Source organism: Etheostoma spectabile, chromosome 16 (genome assembly GCF_008692095.1).
Source record: "Etheostoma spectabile isolate EspeVRDwgs_2016 chromosome 16, UIUC_Espe_1.0, whole genome shotgun sequence".
NCBI lineage: Eukaryota > Metazoa > Chordata > Actinopteri > Perciformes > Percidae > Etheostoma > Etheostoma spectabile.
This window is the reverse complement of record NC_045748.1, coordinates 19293234-19316619: the sequence shown is the minus strand read 5'-3', so window position 1 is coordinate 19316619 and position 23386 is coordinate 19293234. Positions and strand designations below refer to the sequence as shown.

Below are 23386 nucleotides of genomic sequence, written 5' to 3'. Positions count from 1 at the left end.
CACACACACACACACACACACACACAAATGCTGTTTAGTGATGAAGTGACAGCAGTCTCAGTGTTATGTGTGACATGGCGAAGCTGCCAGGATTTAAACAAAACTCTGGGGCATTGATGTGGCAGGAGGCACTGCATACCTCATGTTTTCCTTCCTCTGAACCGTCACATACATCTCATACACTCTGCCCTGAGGAATGGCCCCTGCTGGAATAAGCAGACTTACTCCTGGGGATCACAAAAACAGACAAAACAGGCATATATATATAAGAGTTTTGACTTGTCAGGTTGACCAGAGGAGTCTTATCAATTTGTGCTGTCATGATTGTGTTTAATAGATTTCTTTTGTTAAGTCAGTGAGAGTACAGTCAGAGACATTTGACCATTATCAAAATTAAAACATACAGTGGGGCCAAAAAGTATTTAGTCAGCCACTGATTGTGCAAGTTCTCCTACTTACAAAGATGAGAGAGGTCTCTAATTTTCATCATAGATACACTTCAACTATGAGAGACACAATGAGAAAAAGAATCCAGGAAATTACATTGTAGGATTTTTAAAGAATTTATTTGTAAATTATTGTGGAAAATAAGTATTTGGTCACCCACAATCACAATTTCCTGGATTTTTTTTCTCAGTTTGTCTCTCATAGTTGAAGTGTACCTATGATAAAAATTACAGACGTGTTTTGGGCAATTTAGGCCTTTATTGGATAGGATAGCTTAGACATGAAAGGGGCAATGCCATGTAGCAAAGGGCTGCAGGTCGGAAGCAAACCTGTGGCCCCTGCATTGCGGACTGAGCCTCTGTATATAGGTACACAGTCTACCAGGTGAGCTACCCAGGCACCCTTGTACAAATGTATATTTTGAAATGGTGAAAAGTCTTAATACTCAGCCTTTTGCACCAGCAGAGCAATTAAAGCCCCAATGGATAGTCATAATATTTCTTTCTTAGAGAGGTATAGTAATAATCCCAATTCCCCTCAGCACCACATATTAAAACTACGTATGGCACTTTATTGCCTTCTCCTATGGCACCAGGAAATGGCGTGACATTTCATTTCTAAAAATCAATGATCTCTCTACTCGTCATAGCATTCCCATATTGCTGCAGCCAGCATGATTTACATTTTTTCCATCTCAGATTGATTTGATGTCCTGTCCAATGTGTTTTTAGGACCCTACCCCCCACATTCTCCCATGCCGTGCACAAACACACACACACACACACACACACACGCACACACACAAACACACAAACACACACACAGACTTTTCTCTGTAGGGGTTTCTCAGATAGCTCATTGATTTCCCATGTCCTTGTACAGAACTTTTCAAAAGGTGACAGACAGCTTCTCTTGCAACAACTCTGCCAGGGGAACGTCTCACACACTGCTACTCTCCTTCACAGTAAAGCTTCAAAGAGATGGGAAACGCATTTTAAGATGCAAAATACCAAACAGCCACACTGATGGTGCCACAAAATATTTCATTACCCAGACACACAAACTGATCACATATCAAATGTGCTCCTTCTTTTGCCTCTGCCTATGTAACATGATGAGGTGGCTGAGTCCAACTAGCAGCTAAGAACATTTTTACAGGAATCAAAACGGAAAAAGGAAAAACTTAAGAAACATGAGAAGTGAGTTTATCCTTTAATGTCTATGCTAGTTTGTCTATGCCTGTCAACATGCATCTGTGGCATGTTACAAGCAGCCCACATGTGTTTGAAGTGAGGACAGCATGGCAAATGTAAGCTCCCTGAAACAGTATACTTCAGTACTTCCAGTGCACACACCTTAGGTATCCATCAGCCCTTGTCATATTGTGAGCAGTCAACACGCTGATAGGTTGCATAGGTTTAGCATATTGTTTCAAGGTCACGTCTGTGTGTGTAAAGGTTGCCCTGGTAAAGGTGGTAAGGTATAATAGAAGCAGCTCAGATCTCATACATCTGGATCAAAATTTATAGTGTATTTCAATCCAGTTTAGTAAGCATTTGTGAAGATTTACAGTCACAAATTTACAAATTAGAAACATACCAGTACTCTTTTGTATTTTTTGTATTTTGTATTTTTGTGTATTGACTGGCCACACAGATGAAAGAGCTGATGGATGATCTATTCTCCATAACATGTGCACACACACATTGAAATGTTCTCACATGCACATGAATTTCACTAAATGCTTTTGAGAGGAAGAGCATGTAAAGCACCTAAAGGAGAGCCATTGCGTAGAAAACATGCTGCTCTAATCAAAACAGACAAACGAGAGTTAATGAGTTTTAAGATAAAGTAGGAATTTGTTTGAAGTTGCAGATCCCTCTTTCATGAATAAGAACTCATTTATTTATTTATGGTACTATGTTTATCGCAGAAAATTTTAAAATATGCAACAGATTTTGCCTGGTTAAACATATAAATGTACTGAATCCCAGATCAGGAGACACAAATGTAAAAACACATTCTCTCATTGTCTGGTCAAACCTGAGTTGGGCACAATGAGGTGTCCCCCCTGGGAGCTGAATGAGCCCAGTGCTGTGCAGGATGGATCCCTGGTGCGGAGCAACGTCTGGGTCTGTGTGCGACGGCCCATCGTGCTGTCACTGTTGTCCAGGAGGCAGTGTGGTAGCTTAGGTGACAATTTAGAGGAAAACTCCCCTCCCAAGTCATCTTGTGGAGTCACTAAGCCTGAGGAGTTGTACACCTTAATCTTCAGGTTGGGAAGAGGGTCCAGCAGAGGGGAATTGGTCATGGGGATTTTGTCAGCCACATCGTGGAGGGCGTAGACGGGGCCACGGTACATGGCGGCTGCTGAGGTCAGGTCAGGGGGTGCTGTTAGGAGATCAGCTGGAAAAGAAAAGAAAGTGACCAGGTCAACAGGAGCAAATGTCTTAAGAAAAGTCTTATGGCAATCATATGCTCTTTCCAACTAGGACAACTGGTAAGAAACTAACTAGAAACCAAAATAGCCACACGGAACTGAATTGTTGGCAGCAATCCGCTGCCTGGCTTCACTAATTTCTTTTTCACTCATTAGGGAAGTCCACTTCACCACCAAGAAACATTACTCAGTCTGAGAAGTTATAGGCACAGCTGTGATTCATGAGTAACAGATGGCATCACTAACGCTCAGTTTACCCAGTAGGTAGAAGGATGAATGTTCAATAGCTGGGCTGAGTGGGTAGAGCGATGGCAGTGGGAGCTCTCTGTCCTCTAGCTTCTCCACTACCTCCAACCCCCAACAACACATGATACAAATGTCAATGTAAGTCACAAAAAGTTTTCAAATAAGACAAGACATGGCCAGAATAATTATTTATTGTTATTATCATTTTTTGTGGTAATGTAGTAGTTGTAGTATTGTATTTACATTAGTGTTTGTGTTATTGGTAATGCTTTATAAAGCATCAATAACTAGTACATCATTTTATTAATGGCTCAAGCCTGCACAAGTCCAAAGAAAAACAAAGTTTCGGCATTGTTTTTAAATAAGTTAATCTGTTGAGCTCCTCACTGGTTAAGCAATCGCACAAAATAAATAAACTAATATTATTTTGTTGACATTGCCAGTACAGGCATACAGACTGGATTTGTTATCTATTACCATATGATCCTAACTTCAGTCGTCAGTCAATAACTAGAGGCTAAAAAAATAAAAAAAATAAAAAATATATATATACAACATATATAACAATCAGTATCCATCTCAATCCCACATTCTCACAATAATTGTTGTGGTTCAGCTAAACAAGTCTAATGGTAACCTTATACATTTTGGTTTACTTTTGCAACAAATGTTTAGTGATTTTGAATTTGGGTCTGCCTGTTGCTTGCAGATGTTCTTCATCAGTTCAGTGCTACATTGGCAGATATCTTTGATGTGTGTCTCACAATGACAGACAGAGGCCATTTTGGTTATAAATACCAAAACTTTCATTTCCTGTATCCGTTATTTCTTTTTTCTCCAGTTTTTCTTTTTTTCAGTTATTAAAATCTTAGACTGAGTATTTACTACACAATTCCTCTGATCTGTCTGTTTTCCTGCAATCTTTTTGTCCAGCTCCACGCATTTTGAATGTTATCACTCCATTGAATGGACGTTATTAGCCTCTTAGATATGGGTAACTAGAGGCAACTAGAGGCGGGTGCCAGCTCACTGCCACCTGTCTTCACCTCTGCAGTTGTACTTTTAAATTGTGCGTCACCAGCCCAAATCTAATTAGAGTTTAATATGCGACATGCAGACTGGCCTTATTATGCCTTAATTAAGGGGCATAGTTTGGCCTGCCATCACAACGACAAGCATTTTAATAGTTTAATCACCTAATCTGCACAAACATCCTTTCTGTATTTCTCCCACAAGCTCCCTGCTCATCTACAGTCAAAAGGCCACATTTACATCCACATCCTCACTAAAAAACATGTGCTGCCAGAGCCAAACATAGATCACCAGGTTAATGCTATGGGTTGCTAATGGTTCCTATTGAAACGTGTCTGTAGCACGGAGTATCAACAACTGTCAAGCACCAAAAACGGGCAGGTTTGTTAACTTGTTTATTATGCTTTAATCAGATATTTACTGATTTAAATCACAATTTTGTTAACATTTTGAAATCAGTTTTGAAACTGAACAATTGTATTATCAAAAGTATCACAAAAAATGATAATAAATATTACTATAGCCCTAGCACCATCTGATGTTCATTAGCTCAATCACATGTGATGTAAAGACAAGAAATAATGAATGCATGTGAAAACAAGACATAAAGCATGTGCACACAAACACTCCCTCATACATGAAGGCAAACACACAAAAACAAGCATATGTATGCTGCGCCTCACCTTTGCGGGCAGTCTTGATGCTGACTGGCTGGAAGCCTCCATTGAGGGCGGAGGAATCAACGATGTCAGAGTCAAAGTCACGGTGGTTCTTCCTGTAGATGAAGAGTGCCACGACGACAGAGATAACCAGGCACATGATCACCGCTATGACAATACCCACATACAGAGCAACATCATCTGTACTGGGGGCCACTGGAGGAGGAGGAAGGGGGGTAGGGGTGAGGGGAGAGAGACAAAAGACAAAAAGAAAAATAGTCTTTTAAGATCTTATAAATTCACATCATCAGCTTTCTTTCTCAACATGTAGGAGTTGTGATGAAGCCATTATCAGCAGACTAATATCCTGCTTTAAGATTAAGGCGGATATTAATAACCATCTACTGGAAAATAAATGCAAGTATATCTCCTGTCTTATTTTTTTATGTGGTTAATGCTGGCCCACTGTGGCAAATAATCAGGCTGTTGATTTAATAACATAGGACACCCTTAATTGTCAAATGAAAAGATAATGATGCATGTACTGTAGAGAGTGAAGCACAACTTCATGTATTTTTCTCCTTTCAGCTTTGCCATCTAACATTCGATTTTGGCTTTTGTCATATAGTAAAGGGAAAACAAATGTAATTTATTCACAAAGAAATCTGCTAAACATATGCAAGAGTCATGACATGTGGGTCCCTTTTAATAATGACCAGGGATTTTACAAAGAGATTCATATTTCCTATAAGAAGCCAGAGGGGGCTGTATACCATGCATCATACAGCTAATTAGATTTAAGAAAATAGATATAATGACAATAAATTCTGTGCACAATGACGCAATTAATAAGGAAGGCTGCTCCAGTGCAACCCAATAACACACTGTCCTAACAACCAGGCTCAGAATCAAGATCAAAAGTTCCAAAGACGGGAGATATAGATGTTTTTATCTTCAAATTACCGTGCTCTGTGTTGGAGTTCAGAGACGGTCTCTGTCTTTGTTCTTACACACTGCAGATAAGATCTAGAGATAGCTTGCATTTCTCAATTTGTCTTTCATCTCTGTCTCCCTTGCAAAGTCTTTCTGTCCACTTTCCAGCTGGAGAAACCTCTGTGATTAGCGGGCCTGGCATGGATATAGTGGCTGTTGGAATCGCAGACTGAGACAGGCACTCATTACCGATCAGACCTTTAAATGGATGTCTACTGACAGTCTGAACTCTCTATAGTGTTTGGTAAAGAATGTCCTTCAATGTCACAAGTTGACAAATGGGGAGAAACTATTCTATAGATGGTAACAAAATGCCAGAAGGCGTGTGTGAGCCTGTATGTGTGCGTCAAAGTATGAATACCCACTGTAGATGTCAATGCCGGGGCTCTACAAAGCCCTATGAGACATACAGTATGAAGTATACACAATTATTTTTATGAGAAAATAATTATTTTGATAACAGAGTCATTTCTATTTTCAGATCATTTCAGTATGTAAATCAAACAAATTCTGCACCAGTAGATGGCAGCATCAGCCATAGAGCCCTACACAGCACTTTCAGGACATGCATGAATCCAAGCATTTGTATAAATTAGCCTCATGTGTCTCAGGGATGCAGATGGCACTCAATCTGTGTCTCTAGTGTTCTTGTGCACAAAGGAGGAGAAGAGGGAGAAAAGCAAGAGAAGGAAGAGTGTTTTTGTGACAGTAGAGAGCCATACGTGTTTTTTAGCACATCTTTGCTCTCCAAGAGTAAAAGTGCGTAGCTTCTTTTTCTCTTGTGATGTTGCAGTATGATGACTTGATGTTTTTTTAAGATGCATAAATAGGTTTTAAAATCTAATTAAACAAGTACGCCATTTACAACTTAGTCAGTTTAAAATCCATTATATTTCATGCTCTTAGAAAATCTCTATTAAAAGGAAATTGGGTATGAGCTTGACCAGGGCACTCCCTCTCGCTCACATTATTAACATAGGGATTTAGAAAAAAAGTTGAGAGTTTCTTTAGGTTTCTTGTCCAATTAAAGAGGCAGGGGAAGATTTTATTTCCCTTATTTCCAAGGAAGGACAAGTGTGGCCTAACATGTTCTATTCAGCCTTAACTGAGACATCACATTGAATAGATGAGTGTCAAGATATATCCTCATACAGTATATGTATGGCCTCTAATCCGTCACCAAGCACAGACACAAATTGAAAACAGAGCAGGGAGCCAATGATGAAAGTCTGAAAATGTAATTTCACTGTGCTTCCTTTGCCAAGATTCCCTGCAGTTATTTAACATATACCCTCTCAGTCGAACAATCTCCCATCCACGCTTTGATGATAAAGGCAGCAACCTGCTAAGTGTACGCATTAAAATGTATCACTTAGATTAATACATCCCTTTGAACATGCGCCACTGTCGGAAAGGAAAAAGTACAAGAAATGGAAATGAAAGGAATTATTGAGCAATTAATTCTCTGGGAGGATGCAAAGATTTATAAGGGGAGGGGGAGATACAGAGAGAGAATATTATATACACTGAGAAAGACACAGTGGGTCAAATTCTTTGCCAGACTCAATGCCTGAGCTCACGGCTCAGTTCATGAGAAGCAACAGGCTAAATGGCATTGTCAGCTCTGAGTTAGACAATAGTAAATAGGCAGCTGGCTAGAAGAGACACATTATGAGAAAGGACAGCGCGGAAATCAAAAAAGGAAATGCCCTGAGGTGGTTATCTGCAAGTAAAAAAACAGAAAAATAATAATGAAACAGTGATGGGAATAAAAGAAAAATGGCAAACTTGTTTGTTTCCTTTCGTGTTTTTAGTGCAAATATACCACTTATAAAAGATGTTAAAATGTTTTCTAATAATTTATCAAGGACTATGGGTGACTGCAAATTCCTTGTACACAACCTGCCAATGAAGATAAGAGACAGACACAAGAATTAATGTAGAAATAATGTAAAAAATAAATAAAAATTAAATGAAAAAAAAACTCACATGAATTTCCAAAATCACTCTGGTCTTTTGCTTCAGAGGACTTCTGATAGAAGGAACCTTGAAAAGAAAGCAAGGGATTGTGGATGGGAGAGAGAGTAGGGAAGGTAAGGAGGGGGTAGGGAGAGGGGGATGATGAAAATCAAATTTAAGCCAACAGAAAAACAAACTCAACAAATGAGACAGCAACAAACTCATGAGTAGGAGTGATGACACAGGGAAGCGATCTTTCTTGATTTGGCCCCTCCTCTCCCAATCGGTGTATAGAGTATAGAGATGGATGAAAGGAGCGGGGTGGGGGGGTGGGGGGGGGTGGATCTGTGAGGGAGTGGCGTGATCCATCAACTGGGCTTAGTGCCTTAGCAGCAGCAGCAGGCCTGATGCTGGCAGGTGAGGGGAATGGTGGAACTGATAAAGTGTGGACTCCAGCAGAGGCAATAGAACCAACAGCCCTGCATCTGTCACTGGAAGGTGGATGGAGAGGTTAGTGCATGGGAAATAAGGTATAATTGTGTTCGGAAAGCAGGAAATGGAAAAAGATCGAAGGACATTTCACCATAGATGTTTTTGGGCCTCAATTGGGCTTTTGGATGACTTTGTTGTGGCTAGGTTATATGTTGACGTGAAGAGGAAAGCAGCGTAGAATGGCAGCCATGGATAGTGCACTGCGCACATAATATTCAGTCTCCCTGGGACATCCATAAACAACTATACAAACAATGAAGTCCTTATTGGGGGGAGAGAGCCACAGGCAGACAAGTGGACCGACAGGAAAATCAATGGCTTGATAGATGGGGCTGGTGTGTTCGTGTAATCAGGCAACGGGTAAGTTGGGCTGGAGCAGGAGGAGGTGACTGTCAGGGTCAATCTAACTGATGGCCCATTTGAACCCATCCTGTAGAGTTTCTATTCATCAGTCAGTCTACAGTATAGCTAGAGTGAAACGCATGCTTCAGTGGGTGGGCTCCAAAAGAAACCTCAGAGCCCCAGAGAGACAAACATTATTCCTTACTGACAACACAGAGCTGGAAAGGAAGGGGGCTTATAGTACAGGAAATCACTGTCTGTGTTTCAGCCATTACTTCCTTGAATGTGGCAGATTTCCAACCTCAGAGAAGCATATTCTGGCAAAGCTGAGGTCAAGGTTCATTTTTGCTTCTACTACTTCTTGGCGGTGAATCTATGTTCACTGAAATTGATGATTATAAGATATTTACATGTAATCAAAACTTTATAATGTAACTAACCTCATGCTCTTGGATGGTTGAAGTGAACCTTAGAGTCATGATTTCCTGGTGTTTGATAGCCATAAAGCATTTGCCCTTGCTGGAGTAGGTACCCCCCTTTTATCTAGATCAATATGTCAAGAAAATGTGATGTCTGAAAGCAGTATTTCCAAAGGCCTGGAAAACAACTTCAAAATCAAGAGGGCAGAGCACAGACGAAGCGCAAAACAGAGATTTAGACAGGTCAGGCACAGTGAACTGTGAAAACTATACTCTTATATTAGAGTTGGGAAGTTCTATCTAAACAGGCAGAGTGCAACCTCTCTAGATCAATCTGTAGATACATAACTTTGTTAACTCCAACACCCAAACTCCCCGACAGCCTAAATGTGATAAACAAGCTGCAAAGTAAATTATAACACAACTCTCTCCTTTTTGACTCAGGTCAGTTGTGTTTTTGTGCATCAATGGAGGCATATCATCCCAAGTTCTATTTCCAGCTCTTGTTATATCAAATTCCTTTGCCGGATTTTTGCGATGGATTGCAATTGAAGTGATTTAAATAAATTCAAACAACAGAAAATGAGATCAAGCTGCAATGGAATCCACAGACATGTGTTTGCTCAGATCCCAGCCCTGCACTGGAGGGAGCAGATCAGCGGTCCGAGGTGAGTTCAGATTGCACACATCTTCCATTCCCAATCATATTTGCCATAATGTGAGCTTTTAGATAATGGGGCATTCTCCTAAATGCTAGTGGAAATGGTCATTAGCATTGACATAAGTGGCTTCACCCTCTTAGCTTCCAAAAAAATCAATCCCTGAAATGATCCTAAATCTATATCATTATGCCTTTATATTCTCTGCAAACTGGCCATCAATCTACTGGAAACTAAGGCTTTAGATAGGCTGAGTTGCAAAGAGTGGAAATTGAGGGGTTAACTTATGTTGTGCCGCAGAGGGAATTAAAGTAAGATGAATAACACAAATGAGAGTAGGTTTTGTTGTAGATTGCTCCCTGATGTTTCTATACACTGTAGACATCTGACATTGGCTATAAAATCAGCTAATGCATTCCCTGTGACGCTAACGTTAAATGAAATCACTCAACGCTCAAAAGTCATAGCTTCCTGTCAGTCCTTTATATATATGGACATAAAGTAGAGTAAGTGTTTGACTGTATAGAGACATGTACTGTAGATCCATCGGCCAGCTGTGTTGATAAATGCATATTTACTGCCATTGTGATGTCAACCGTAGCCTATAATACGACCAGTATTCTACATACATACTGCAGGTAGCAGTTTAAAACCACATAGTGCAGCAAAATCTCCCATCAGCAGCACAAAGTGACGACCAGCTGTATCAAATTCTAGACATCCAGCAGCCCAGCCTCTGTTATATTGTTAGTGTCACAATCACCATCTGTAGCAGGTTATACACAGGACGGAGGCATCTGTGACAGTGTGTGGGTCTAACACCTTCAAAGATGTTTATTGGAGAGGATGTTTATTAAACTAGACAGAGAGTTGAACACAGTTAATATGCAGTCTTTCCGGCTACTTCCTTCTCAACCTATTTCTCTTGCCATTACAGGCACAGAAAAGAAGGTTAAGACTGTTTTAGCAGATCAAGTTCAAGGTATCAAACAAACACACAAACACGTGTGCATCATTCCAGCATGACTCCAATCTGTGAATGTATTATAAGGAAGAGGTAACAGGATTGTTGGCTCAACTGAACTGCCTGGCTGTTTTTAATTCGCTGGAAGAAAGAAAAGCAGAAAACAATGTGCTGCCTGCAGAAAAATATCTGGCAGCACCATAAACTGGATTTGGCCTTTTTTGTTTGCAACAAAACAGTAAAACCAATTGAAGAATTGTGATTTATGTGAAAGAAATGCTGCTGAATCCTGGAGCAGTTTGTGTACTTTGAAATCATTGCAAGACTAAAATATTATTATGCACAATACATGCTCACTTTCCAACACATGTAATTGCCAGCTCAGGAAAAGGAGCAAGTCTACACATGTGCCACACATGTACTTGTGTTTCCTCTCATTGGTCCTGAGGAATCCAGAGTTTACGCAACCTGATAGATGTGACCCCCCCCCCCCCTTACATTATTACAATATAATCACTTATTATTTCTTTAAATATAACTCCCAAATGCTTAGCCTGTGACAAGGATAATTACTTAGAGTATTCCCCATGTGGCCAAGTCTCATTTTAACATATACTTATATTTGCAGCAGAGTAAAAAGATGTGCTGTGGTTTCTGCTTTTACGCCACTTGATCCAACAGCTTTTGTGTATTATGAATGTGCAAATAAAAAGGCTGGGGGCAGAAGACAGAAAGAAGTGCGTTTTAGCATGTCTTATTGTTTATGTATGAGTGAAGTGAAACAGAGTGAGTGAGAGACAGGGTGAGAGTGTTATGTGGCGATGTGAAACACAGCGTGTTGATGAAAGAGCAGAGTGAAACTCATAGTCAAAGGGTGAAGTAATTCCTTTGGTTGGCAGGTCAGAGAGAGTAGCAGAGGATTAGTCGGATACTCACTCTGCATGCACATCCCATCGGTGCAGTTCTTGGACTGGAGCACCATGCCCTCACAGTCCTTTCCCCCGTTTTTGGGTGCTGGAACGCTGCATTCCCTCCTCCTCCAGTGGGTGCACTCTGTCCCACAGGTGGACCACTTACTCCACTCTGTCCACAGGCCATCCACTACCACACAACAGAAGGGACAGACAGGGGTAGAGTGAACGAAATGGAAAATGAGAAAATGAAGAGAAACAAGTGCATGAGTGGGTGCGTGGGTGCATGGATCGGTGATTGAGACAGCGAGAGATTTGTGGGAGAGAGACACACACGTAAGGGTGGAAGCACAAACAGAACGAAAAATGCAAACGTAGAGTTGTATCATATTTTATGTATTTCGTTTTTTGTGCACCTATACTCTTTCCACCCACTACTAAGTGGGTGTAATGTAATTTGATGCCATACCTGGGCAGAGAGGATTGCACGCCAGTTTCTGGATGCCTTGCCCTTCACAGATGGTGCCTCCGTTGAGTGGGGCTGGGTTGGTACAGCTGCGTGTGCGTTTCTGGTAACCGCGGCCACAGCGGCTGTTACACACTGACCACTCTGTCCATGTCGACCATCCACCATTCACTAGAATAAAAGATGTTAAAACATCACTCAGACTGTTTATTTTATCACTTTATCCTTAGCTTTATGTTGCATTTTTTTTAAACAAGTTAAAATGTGCTTTACAAAAGGACACAAAACCAAACAAATGCATAGATTGGGGTGAAATGAAATATACATGAAATAAGACAAAATAAAAGACAATTTAACAAATGAAATACAAATTACAAATGCAGTAAAAGCATAGAGAGACACAGAATAAAGTACAACCTATCAGTACATTAGTATTGGACATCACAATACATTGCCCATTGTAAAATGTATATTTACAGTTTTTGATTTTTGACCCTGAAATCTCGGGTTGTTACTTTGCCATGTAGCTAGACAGTAAATTCTGGTCAGATAGCTGCATTTTCCATTCACTGATTCCTCCTAATGCCTCTCTTCCCTCTCTCATCCATCTCTGTCAGCGACTAAATCCAGTGCAGAGTGACACCAGGGCTTGTGGCTGAGAACAAGTCTGTGGCATTTTAGAGGGTGGAACTGGGCCCCTTGGAGCCTCCGACTTTCGAATGTGACATGCTTATGAGTGAAGCCCAAAATATTGCACTCCAGGGAAGACAGCCAAAGCCCCACATTTCTTTACTGTCTGCTTTCTTTCCTCCATGGATTATGGATCTATCTCCTCTCTCCCTGTTATTCTCCTTTGTTGCCGGCTTGTGCTCCTGTTTCCAGTGTCCTTGTAGCGGGTCAGACTGGAAACCACTGGGCTAAAAACAAATTGCCTGTCCTTCTCCCTTTCATTACACACACACAATTGTCTCTCATGATTTGGTTTTTTCATACTGCTTTATGGGGAATATGTGCACTTTCACATACAGCACAAATGTGCATTAAGGGGAAAGTACCCCATTCTGGGTAAAAAAGCAAGCACAGACAGGCTTGTTGTACTCACTCAAGGATAAGCTGACATCAAAGCAGTTTTTCAACGTTAATAGACTGCGTTAGTGACAGAAAATCCTTGCACAGACAGCAAACTTTGTCCCTGAAATCGTTTCTCTTGGATTTACAATTTTATGTTTTTGTTTCTACCTCACTTTAAAATTGATCCCAACTAGCCACATCATTCTCGATGTTCATGAGTCGGTGACAAGTGACAAGGAAATTATAGTTTTGAAACTTAACCTTGGTGTACTTTTGTCTAGTGTGTGGGTATCCATCCACATGCATGCAATACCTCTTCATTCAGTCTGAATATGCACAGCCCCCAGCAGGCATTGAAGTTCCAACTGCACAGCCATGTTGTGCTATAACAGTCATGTTAGCTGATGTTAGGGAAACAGTGGTTGAGTCTGTGTGAAACCACAGCAGGAGTCTCTTTAAGTATGGCACCGCCACATCAGCACCTCGCCTACAGTTCAGAAAATCACTAATCTTCCAATCCTTGCACACCTTCCGGCAGGAACAAAATGAGTGAATGTTACATGCTGAGGGAGAGAGACAGGGATTTGCTTTATGCAGAATGATTTGGAAATTTGTTGTATATGAATAAGTTGAGCTGCCTTCTTATAGGAACTGAACACTTGCACTAGGGTCTGGCTCTACTGAACCCTCATGTGGTCAGTAGGGAGGAAGAGTTTGCAGGTCAGGAGATGTATAGTCTCTCTTTGCCAGACCTTCCTTCACAGTGTTGCGGAGGAGGGTCTGGCAAATCTACACAGCATTCTGGGATGGGAGAAAAACGTGAGAGAAATGTGGGTTTATTGGCATTTCTTTAAAACAATCACAATAGTAATAATGATGGTGCCGTTGCAAAATAGACTCTGGAAGGAACTTGTTTTGTTCGAACATGTGTACGTTCAAAAGTTGTTTTAGCCATACAACAGGATCAACCGGAGTTCAACATTTTGAGAATTTTGAGGACTATGGTTAACTGCTCCTCAGATCTCTGCCCAGTAAATCCAGACAGCTAGCTAGACTATCTGTCCAATCTGAATTTTCAACAGGTGGCATCTGGGCGAAAAGAGAGTGACCTGGCGGAATTTCCTGCAGCACCGGAGAAATCCCGGGAGTGGAGCATCATCGATATAGACTATGAGAGTGAGACTAATTGTTTTTTGGATCTCATTGTTGTTCAGTGTTAAGACAGTAGTTGTTTACCATAGACGATAACTGTGGCGGTGGTGCTGCGTCTCTTGGCAACAATGTTCTTTGCAACACAGGTGTAGTTGGCAGTGTCAGAGAGACGGGCCTGTTTGATGATCAGGTTGTGGTCGATGGTGATGTAGAAGTTTCTGTCATCTGCAGGATCGATAACTTCCTCGTTCTTTAACCACTCCACCTGAGACAAAGAAAAGAGCACAACACAATAAAAAAGGGAAAAGATAGACAGCTTCATTAAATCGTAGTAAAATCACAGCAAAGTGTTTAAACAACTATAGTTTTTCTTGCCTGCGCCTAACCTCTCAGATCGCAGCAAGTGCCAGGATTAGAGCACAATTGTTTACGTCTCTGAGGTCCTGCTACAAAAAGTCAATAGCTATCACACACTTTTTTATTCTCCCCCAGAACAAAACACTACACTAACAGCAGCATTGTCGGACAATAGAGAAAAGAAAACTCCACAATTTCTGAAGCCGAGAGCCTCTCTGACCTTTCCTTATGAGTTTCATTTCTCTAAATGATACGGATATTGAACTCCTGGCGCTATCACAAAACAGGGGACCATTTAGAGCTTTTATTTGACTGTAAATCACCAATATCCTTTTTCTCTTCAAAAAGGTGTAAAGGTTTTGAAAGTTTCTAAAAGAATAACACATGCTGTCTCACACTCAGTAGCCAGAAAATGTTTGCTGGTTCTCTGGTTTTCTTCAAAGGAGCTGACCTGCAATTGGGAGGACCAGCAAATAGCTAACTTCCTCTGTATTATGATATCCCATAAGAAGCGAGGCCTGATAACAGATAAGACCCTAAGGAGCAGTACAGGCAAAGATAAGTAGGATGTTTATAAAAGGTATTTTTTCATGAGAGATAAAGTATCTCAAAAAAGTGGGACAATAATCTGTGATAAGGCCTGTCAAGACAAAACGGTGTGCGGGCTCACTGTTGTTGTCAGATTGCTTAAGAAACAACACAGAAATGGCATGTACTGGTGCAGATATGTACAACACATTGGGCATTGTTGGACAACCAGCATTGTTAGAACTTTCTCAAAAGAGAAGATGGGCTGATTCTGACATGCACTGAGTTACATGCATCACCAGCTTCACTAGTGTCTGTGATTGCTTGAGATGGCGGATATCAAAGACGCCATCAGCGTCACACCTCAGCTGCCTGTCTCTTTTCCAGTGGGAACACATTGGAGAGGCTGAGAAGAAAATGTTTTCAATATAACACAATTTTTACACACCTCTTTCAACTCAGCCCTCCTTCAAATCAATGCATACAACACTAACATTGTTCAGCTCATATAACACCTATCCCCATGACAAAGTACATATGAACAAAGACTGGATGCAAACTCAATATCAGCAGAGGTTTCCAGTAAATCTTTTGGAAGCATGATATACATCCTCTGCTGATTGGGTGCATATGAGTTTGTTTTCCTCCATAAACATGTATTAGCTGAATCAATGTCATAGAGCCAGGAAGGAAAGGATTGCCTCCCAAGCCGTCTCCTAGCTGAAATGCAACCTCTCTCACACATGAGCGCAAAGCAATAAAGTGCTGGATGACATAAGTTGCGATGTATGCGTTGCATCTCACACTCAGAGACCTCATTCCTCAACATGATGCTACAGCAGTAGGTGTTGCCATTAACACTTGCCACACAGAAAGATAAGCATGTCTTTACATTAGCAGATAATTCATTTTAATTTACAACTAGACACTTTATGAAGCTTTATACATTATACAAATAATAATACATTTTATTTATAATTTTTTTTTCTAGACCTAAACTGCTATTGCACAAGTCAATGAGAACTGCAGTATAAAGCACACAAGAGGGCCAACAGTTTCAAAGGGAGGGACTCACATGCACTAACATGCACGAATGACCGGCCCGGCAAAGAACAGAGAAGCTTTGCTGCTATATTATTGTTCTGAATCTTGTATACAACTCATTTAAATCTACTGTACATTCAGGATCATTATGCTTCAATCTCAGTTTAACAACACATCATTGTTTAATGGTTACTCAGGAATTTATCACAAAATCTGTCCATATATGATAGGTGTATATAATTAGGAATTTAAGTATTGTGCTATTAAGTTGGCTTCTGCTTTAGTTTTATAGCAACAAATCTGCCTTGACATCTGCTGAGGTGGCACTTAGACATCTGTCATGACTTTCAGGATTAGAGCACCAGACGAAATTCAATAACAACTCACTAAACTGTAGCTTCTGGTGACATTTTCTCCTCGAGGTTTCAACACTCAAGATATCTTTTAGAAACGGTCCTCTCATAACATACATTATACACATACATTAATAATAAGGTAAATAACTCCTGTGAATTGTCTTAAACTCAAAAATGTAATCAATATAATGACAGCAGTGATGCACTATTATCACAACACATTATAGATTCCAAGGAGGCTACAGTGATTATAGGGTTGTTTTTGTTTTACAATATCCCCATCTTTAATACTGAATAACTAACAAATATAACAAGAGAAAAGGACCTCTGTGTGCAGAGAACAAAGATTTGACAATGAAACGATGGGTTTTGTTGACATCAGAAATATTTTGTTATTTAGAGCTCACAATAGTGTGTGAGGAGCACAGGGCATTAGTAAGTAAAATGTCAATTCTTCGAATAGTGATTGACAGCTGATACAAAGAGGTGGTTATTCAATTTTGCACCAATCACACAGGCAGCCTCTCCAAACGTACTGCGTTCAGATGTCAAGAGCACTTTTATATGAGAAGGTAATTAAAAATTGAACAAAGGAGCTTTTCAACGCAGATGGAGGGGTGGGAGGGAGACGGAGTGACGAGAGACAGAGAGTGGTAGGAACTCATGTCAGAAATGGGAACGTGTGTGTGAGAGAGCAAAAGTGAGCAACAGTTCACCCATCATTTATTCTGCACCAACTATAATTAGGACTCATTAATAAAACCAGAGATGAAAAGGTAAGCCGATCTCTACACCACACTTGTGAAAAGATTTCAAATGAATACAATTCAGCAGAAGAATACATCTCATATTGCATTGGTCCAACTTTATCTCATGCCGACAGACTAAAACATTCACACAGACAGAGATACACAAACTTGCACAGATATGTAAACACACACACACACACACACACACACACACACACTTTCTCTCTCTCTTTCTCTCTCTCTCTCTCTCGCGCAGCTCGTTAGTGTCTGATTGGCAGTGAAACATCCGGAGGGGTAATTGGCACATTTCTTTTCATTAACGAAGGAAAATTGCCACATGTCAACAGTCAAAGACAGGGAGTCTTCCGGTCTGGTCGGAAACAGCCAAGTGACAGAGAGAGACAGTATGACGGAAACTTAAACCTAGAGAGGAAGAGAAAGAGACAGACAGAAAGAAAGACAGGTGAAGGAGATAGATGAGTGAGAAGGAGAGCAGATGTACATGCAGCAGGAGTATGTCACTAGTGTACCAAAATGCAGTATCTGGTCATCACTGAGAGGCAACGAAGGCAATGTCAGAATAAGACAAAGACAAGGAGTGGAGGGAAAAGGTTACAAAGAGTTGACTTTGTCTTGAAGAGGCAAACACTCTGAATGAGTGAGTAGGGAAAGACTAAAGTGAGAGGTAAACAAAGAAGAAAGATTCAACTGAGATGAGACAGCTAATTCTCTTGAGCTCTGGAAAATTCACAGACCGGAATGTATCGACAAAAATGATAGACAGGTTGGAAAAAGAATTCTGTCAAACGAAGTGGTGTACATTGTGGAAGTGGTGTCTTTATTGTGACGTAATTCATGTCAAAACAGGATCCTAGAGCAGAGCATGCACATTTAGCCTTCAGGTCTTTGAGGGACCCACCATGGTGGGACTTCAGTGTCCCTCCACTGTCACTTCTTCTCCCACTAGCAAACATAACTGGCTGCAGACCAGGCTGAAACCATCGTGTGGGATGTTTCAGTGCTCTGCCATGATGTGCCAGCACAACTCTAATTATACCAATATACAGAACACACTGTATACAATCCACTCACTTGTTAAAAACCGGTGCAAGGCAAAACCATTCATTACTCATCGCTGTTGTGTCAGAAATAGAACGTACAGCAAAGTGTGGGGGTGGAGAGGGGTGTGAAAAGGAAGAACGTGGAGGAAAAAAATGTTCCACAGAAATGTATGAGAAAGTGAAGACATTATGAGCTCTCCTGCTCCTCCACTTTAGGACTAACTAACTAACTATCCAATGTAATGTATTAATTTACCTTCTTTGACAGTACAGTATATATCCGCCACAGACACACCTGGAGAATGAGCCACAAAAGGTTATGAACTGATAATTCAATCATTCACTATGAGACAACAAGCCATATGCTCTGCATCTGCCTACATGACAAGAATACAAATATGAGTGGTATACATATTAAGAAGCTGAAATGCACTAAGGAGTGATATCTTAAGGTGTGATGAAAACAAATGTATGTGTGTGTTTGCCTGTATTGCTTGTTTGTATCTGAATCTATATCTGTAGGAGTGTTTGTTAGGGTGTACAGTATGTAGAGAAGTTGGAATGGCATGGTGGTTGGGAATGGGCAAAGGAGAGAGGTTGAGGTAACAGAGTTAGTGGATTTGCTGGAGTGGTTCAGGTGTCCATACAGAAGACGGATCACTGAGAATCGAGCCAGGAGTAATGACCGCATCCAGCTTAGTCCTGCCTTAAGCTCTCCACAGTTTGCTGAAGGAGAAGAGCCGTTTCTTAAACTAGCTCCAAGGACAGATAGACACTTCACTGCTGTAACGCAACTCTCTCCATTCTCTTGCGCAATTCATATGCCTCTTAAAATATGATTGCTAGAATCACTCACCGCCTACAGTGCAAGCCCCATAAAGTTGGGGGAGTTTATGTTTTTACAACTCTGTTTTTGTCTGTTGGTTACTGAGGCATAAAGAAAGGATTTGTTTAAAATTTGATATATTGATTATCTTTTGCCCACAAAAGTAATTTATATTTCAATGATGATACTGTGACTATGCAGGCTGATCTCATGAAATGGTGTATGTATGACACATTATTGGCTCGTTTTCAAGACACCTACAGCATATGTTTTTAGCACGTTTATCAATGCTGTTTGGCCTCCATTGACTTACATTAGCTTGCGATTGCATGTGAATTTGTGCTGTAGCAAGTGGTATGAAAGAGCAAAAATCCACGTAGGAAGGGTGGTCAGGGTGGTGGATGGGTAAAACACAGGACTTTGACCCAGGATAACGAGGATCGCGTCCCACGTGTCAAGTTTCCTAAACTCAACCGTTGGTTTCTTTTTATACTGAAGCCAACTGGTTCTTCATTGTCTAAACCCAACCGTGTGTCACGTTTTCTAAACTCAACCATCACTTTCTTCTCGCGATAACACGCCAAGTTGCGTGTGTGTTTACGTCCGCTTTCTACAGCGTAGACATACACGTGGATAGCTCAAAATTCGTACAGAAAACACGCCAATTGGCTTGGTATACAGTACATTATTTTTTTAAGCCAAAATCTTTTGATAGATTCAAGTGTGGGTGGACAAGTACAAGTTGGCTGCAGAGATGCATGGCACACACACCATTTTTATGTGAAATATCAGATAATAAACTACTATAAACCATTACTGAGGCTGCAGCTTTGCAAGCTGGAGAAATGCGCGATACACTCTGCAGTCCTTGGTCTCCCCGAGAATCCTCTGGCCTTTAGAAAAGCTCAGTTGATATCACCACCAAGTGAGAGGGCTTTTTCAGCACTGATAGAGGTCAGAACTCTCTCAGTATACAGTACAAAACTACTTTTAAGAGTAGGGATAAAAAATGCTCAAACCAGTTTACTAGTTCAGTGTAAACAGCTCAAAAATCATTTTAAAGTGACAAAGACATTATAAACTAAAATGAAACTTGTGTCTCATTCCCATGCTAAATGAAAATACCACCTGGCAGCCACCAGAAATGTGATTTTTGACATAGGGGATTTCAATGCACAAGATGTTCTTGTAGCCCCAAAAGTATTGCAGTTGTAGTTTCTTGGTTTTGCTTTCTAGTATCAGTTTACACCACAAATACTACTAGAGCCCCAAGCAGTGCTCCTTTGTCCTGTAATGAATAGTATTTTCTTTTCTTTCTCAAAGGTGGTCCGATTGAACATGTGCACAGAAACTACCTCCGGTTCAAAGTTGTACATGTAAAGTGTTTGTTAAGGCCTGACCCATAGGAGGTAACAGTAGAAAGGGAAGTGCCTAACTGAGGACAACAAAGCTCAAAAATGTTGGGCTATTAGAGAAAATCACAGCCTTTGCACAGGGAAACTGGAGTGATTGACAGGTGAGTGCCTGAAGGGCAATCTTTGGTTGGTTGCCAGAGGGATTTGGTCTGGCCTCCTGACACTCCCAAGGGTAACCTTAATGAAAACACACTTCCTGTTTCACTGGGCACTGAAGTGTTGTTACTCCTGACATTCCTGGCCCCCCTCATAACTACACTATGCAGCATTTGGACTGGGAGGAAGCACTCGGCTATTTTTTGACAAGGTGACCTGACAAGCTGCCGTTTGCGCAGTTCCGCCTATTAAGTGGAACTGGACCTAAAATCAACAGCAATCACTGACATTTACATGGTTTGATGTGTGGGAAAAGGTAGATGCTGGATCTCCATTAAGTGCCACAGTCAAGATATTCAAGTCGGATAAGATTTTATAACATAGCACTCAATATTGAGAGTCATTATCGACACATTTAGTCAATAACAAAAAGTAAGGAAACATAATTTGAGCTTAATAACAACATCTACAGTCCCTCTGGATTCACAGAACTGCATGTGAAACCATTGAATTTGGCTCTGGCTGCAGTCCCAGCTGTCTAAATTCATCCAACTTAGTTGTCTCACTACTCTGGATGAGGGAGTGTGAAGTAAAGATCTTTGTGCTTCCTGGCTTTCTTCTCGGTAAAGCCAATGGACTTAATCATGGCAGCAGGGCCTCTTCCCTGCAGAGCATCAATGACTCGTTACCCATGATAACACGGCAGGACCCCGGCTGACTGAGGAGATGCCTGAATTAAAATCCTGCTTCCATGGAAACAGGCTCAGCAGCTCACTGTGCTGCATCACCTCTGAACTCTTGTCTTTCTCTCAGTGCTGTGACAAGTGCTCTCAATTGGAGTGGGAGATTGAGGGCATGGGAGAAGAAAAGAGAAAGGAACAATAAAGCTGCATTTTTTCACAAAAGGAGATTTAAGTCAATTTTATGAGCCTGCCACATGTTTTTGAGTATGAAAAGAGGCCACTGTTACTTCTGTGGAGGCCCTTAAGATGTTGATTAAATGAGCTTCATGGAGGTATTCAAAGAGAAGGATCAGTGTTGAGCTGATGAAAACTTTTCCATCCCTATCTTTACCTTTATCACTGGGCAGCACCCAGCAAGTAAGCCCACATAACACAGAAACAAAGCCTTCCTGCCAAATCACTCCCTCTCCGTTCCTTCCTAGAATAGTCTCAACAGTTACATTTTCCTTCTGCTTTTGATTAATTGTATATCAAATATTCATGTTCATGGAAATGTGTAACAATGACTTTTAGGGAGCCTGGTGAGTGTCTAATGTATTCAGACCATGCAAGAGGTTCAGATGACTGAATTCTTGAGTTATTTCAGAAACCTCACTTGCAGTATTTCAGTCCTCTGAGGCCAAAGTTCCATTGGTAATTGTTCCAAGGAGAGCCAAAATAAATGCTGGCTGGTTATTGTCTGTCTGTCTGTCTGTCTGTCTGTCTGTCTGTCTGTCTGTTGTCCCTGTCCTGTCCCTGTCCTGCTGTCTGTCCTGGTCTGTCGTGTGTGTGCGTGTGTGTGTGTGTGTGTGTGTGTGTGTGTGTTGTGGTGTGGTGTGTGTGTGGGTGTTTTGTGTATATGTGTGTGTGTGTGTGTGTGTTTGTGTATATATGTATTCCACAACTCAGGGACAATCTTCACAGCAGAAAATCAATGTATCAAGTGTGAATAACCTGTCATAAATAGGGCCAGAATACCTCAGACTCAACTCCATATATGAAAACCTCTGAGATGTATGATTGGAACTGTTTTATATCTTCTGGTATAAAAGGTTGCTGCATCATCACAGGAGCAATCCTGATTATTCAGCATAACGTTTAGTTTTCCGGGGAATAGCCACTGCAGAAAGCCAACAAAGACTCCAAAACCACTTAAATAGAATCACAGTACGTCATTACTGTGGTAAACCATTGTGAAAACCTATAATGTAAATCATCGGAAAATTGGGAAGACAAAGAGAGGGAACACAAGACTGACACTGGATAACATCAAATGGTGCAGTTCCACTTTGTAATTGGAGATCAAAACCAATTGTGATTGACTTGCTTTGATTCTCCAGAATATTGGCTTTGTAGCTCTGAGAATGTGCGTGTTCGTGTGTGTGTGTGTGTGTGTGTGGTGTGTGTGGTGTTGTGTGTGTTTTGTGTGTGTGTGTGTGTGTGTGTGTGTGTGTGGAGGGGGGGGGGATATGGAATTACAGCTGATCTCAACAAAAATATCTTTATTAAAATTAAAGTAAAAATATAACAACCTCAAAGTGTCCAAAAATGTCAGTGCATGCAACTATTATAATGTTAGTTGGGGCACTATTTTAAAAGTAAAACTTAATTTTAGTACCATCAGCAATGAAAATAGAATGCGTATGTCATATAATGTCTCTGAACCCAAGTAAAAGATTTTCCTGATACAACACTGTTATTATGTTTGAAAAGAGGAAGCACAAACGTCTGAGTCCTTCTTCCAGTTCATCAGCAGTGAATCTTTTTCTGCTAGCTTGTCAGCCAAAATCCCACTGTTCACTCTATAGAATAGATAAATAGACTTTCAGTGCTCAGTTGAGTTGTTGGCAGCATGTTATTGTAAGTCTGTGCATGCAGACATGTTTTTGTCCTTGCTGGTAATCCAACATGTGCACATATGTGTGGAAATTAAGTGATGTGACTACACAGGGCATCCACAGTCAGCCCAGTGTGTGTGTG

At 40.8% G+C, this 23386-nt stretch overlaps 1 protein-coding gene across 3 annotated transcripts in view; it reads right to left on the bottom strand.

Moving 5' to 3' along the window:
• Window positions 1-23386, bottom strand: part of unc5cb (unc-5 netrin receptor Cb) — a 120187-nt gene that overhangs the window by 12188 nt on the left and 84613 nt on the right. Inside the window, exons 5-11 of one of the 3 annotated variants that reach the window (XM_032540373.1) lie at window positions 14337-14517; window positions 12033-12200; window positions 11589-11753; window positions 7807-7863; window positions 4849-5040; window positions 2491-2853; window positions 140-227 (exon numbers count right to left, since the gene is read on the bottom strand). In XM_032540373.1, the coding sequence (XP_032396264.1) occupies window positions 140-227; window positions 2491-2853; window positions 4849-5040; window positions 7807-7863; window positions 11589-11753; window positions 12033-12200; window positions 14337-14517 (1214 nt within the window). The remainder of the gene's footprint in view (window positions 1-139; window positions 228-2490; window positions 2854-4848; window positions 5041-7806; window positions 7864-11588; window positions 11754-12032; window positions 12201-14336; window positions 14518-23386) is intronic. The other 2 variants (XM_032540374.1, XM_032540375.1) reach the window with 2 other exon arrangements.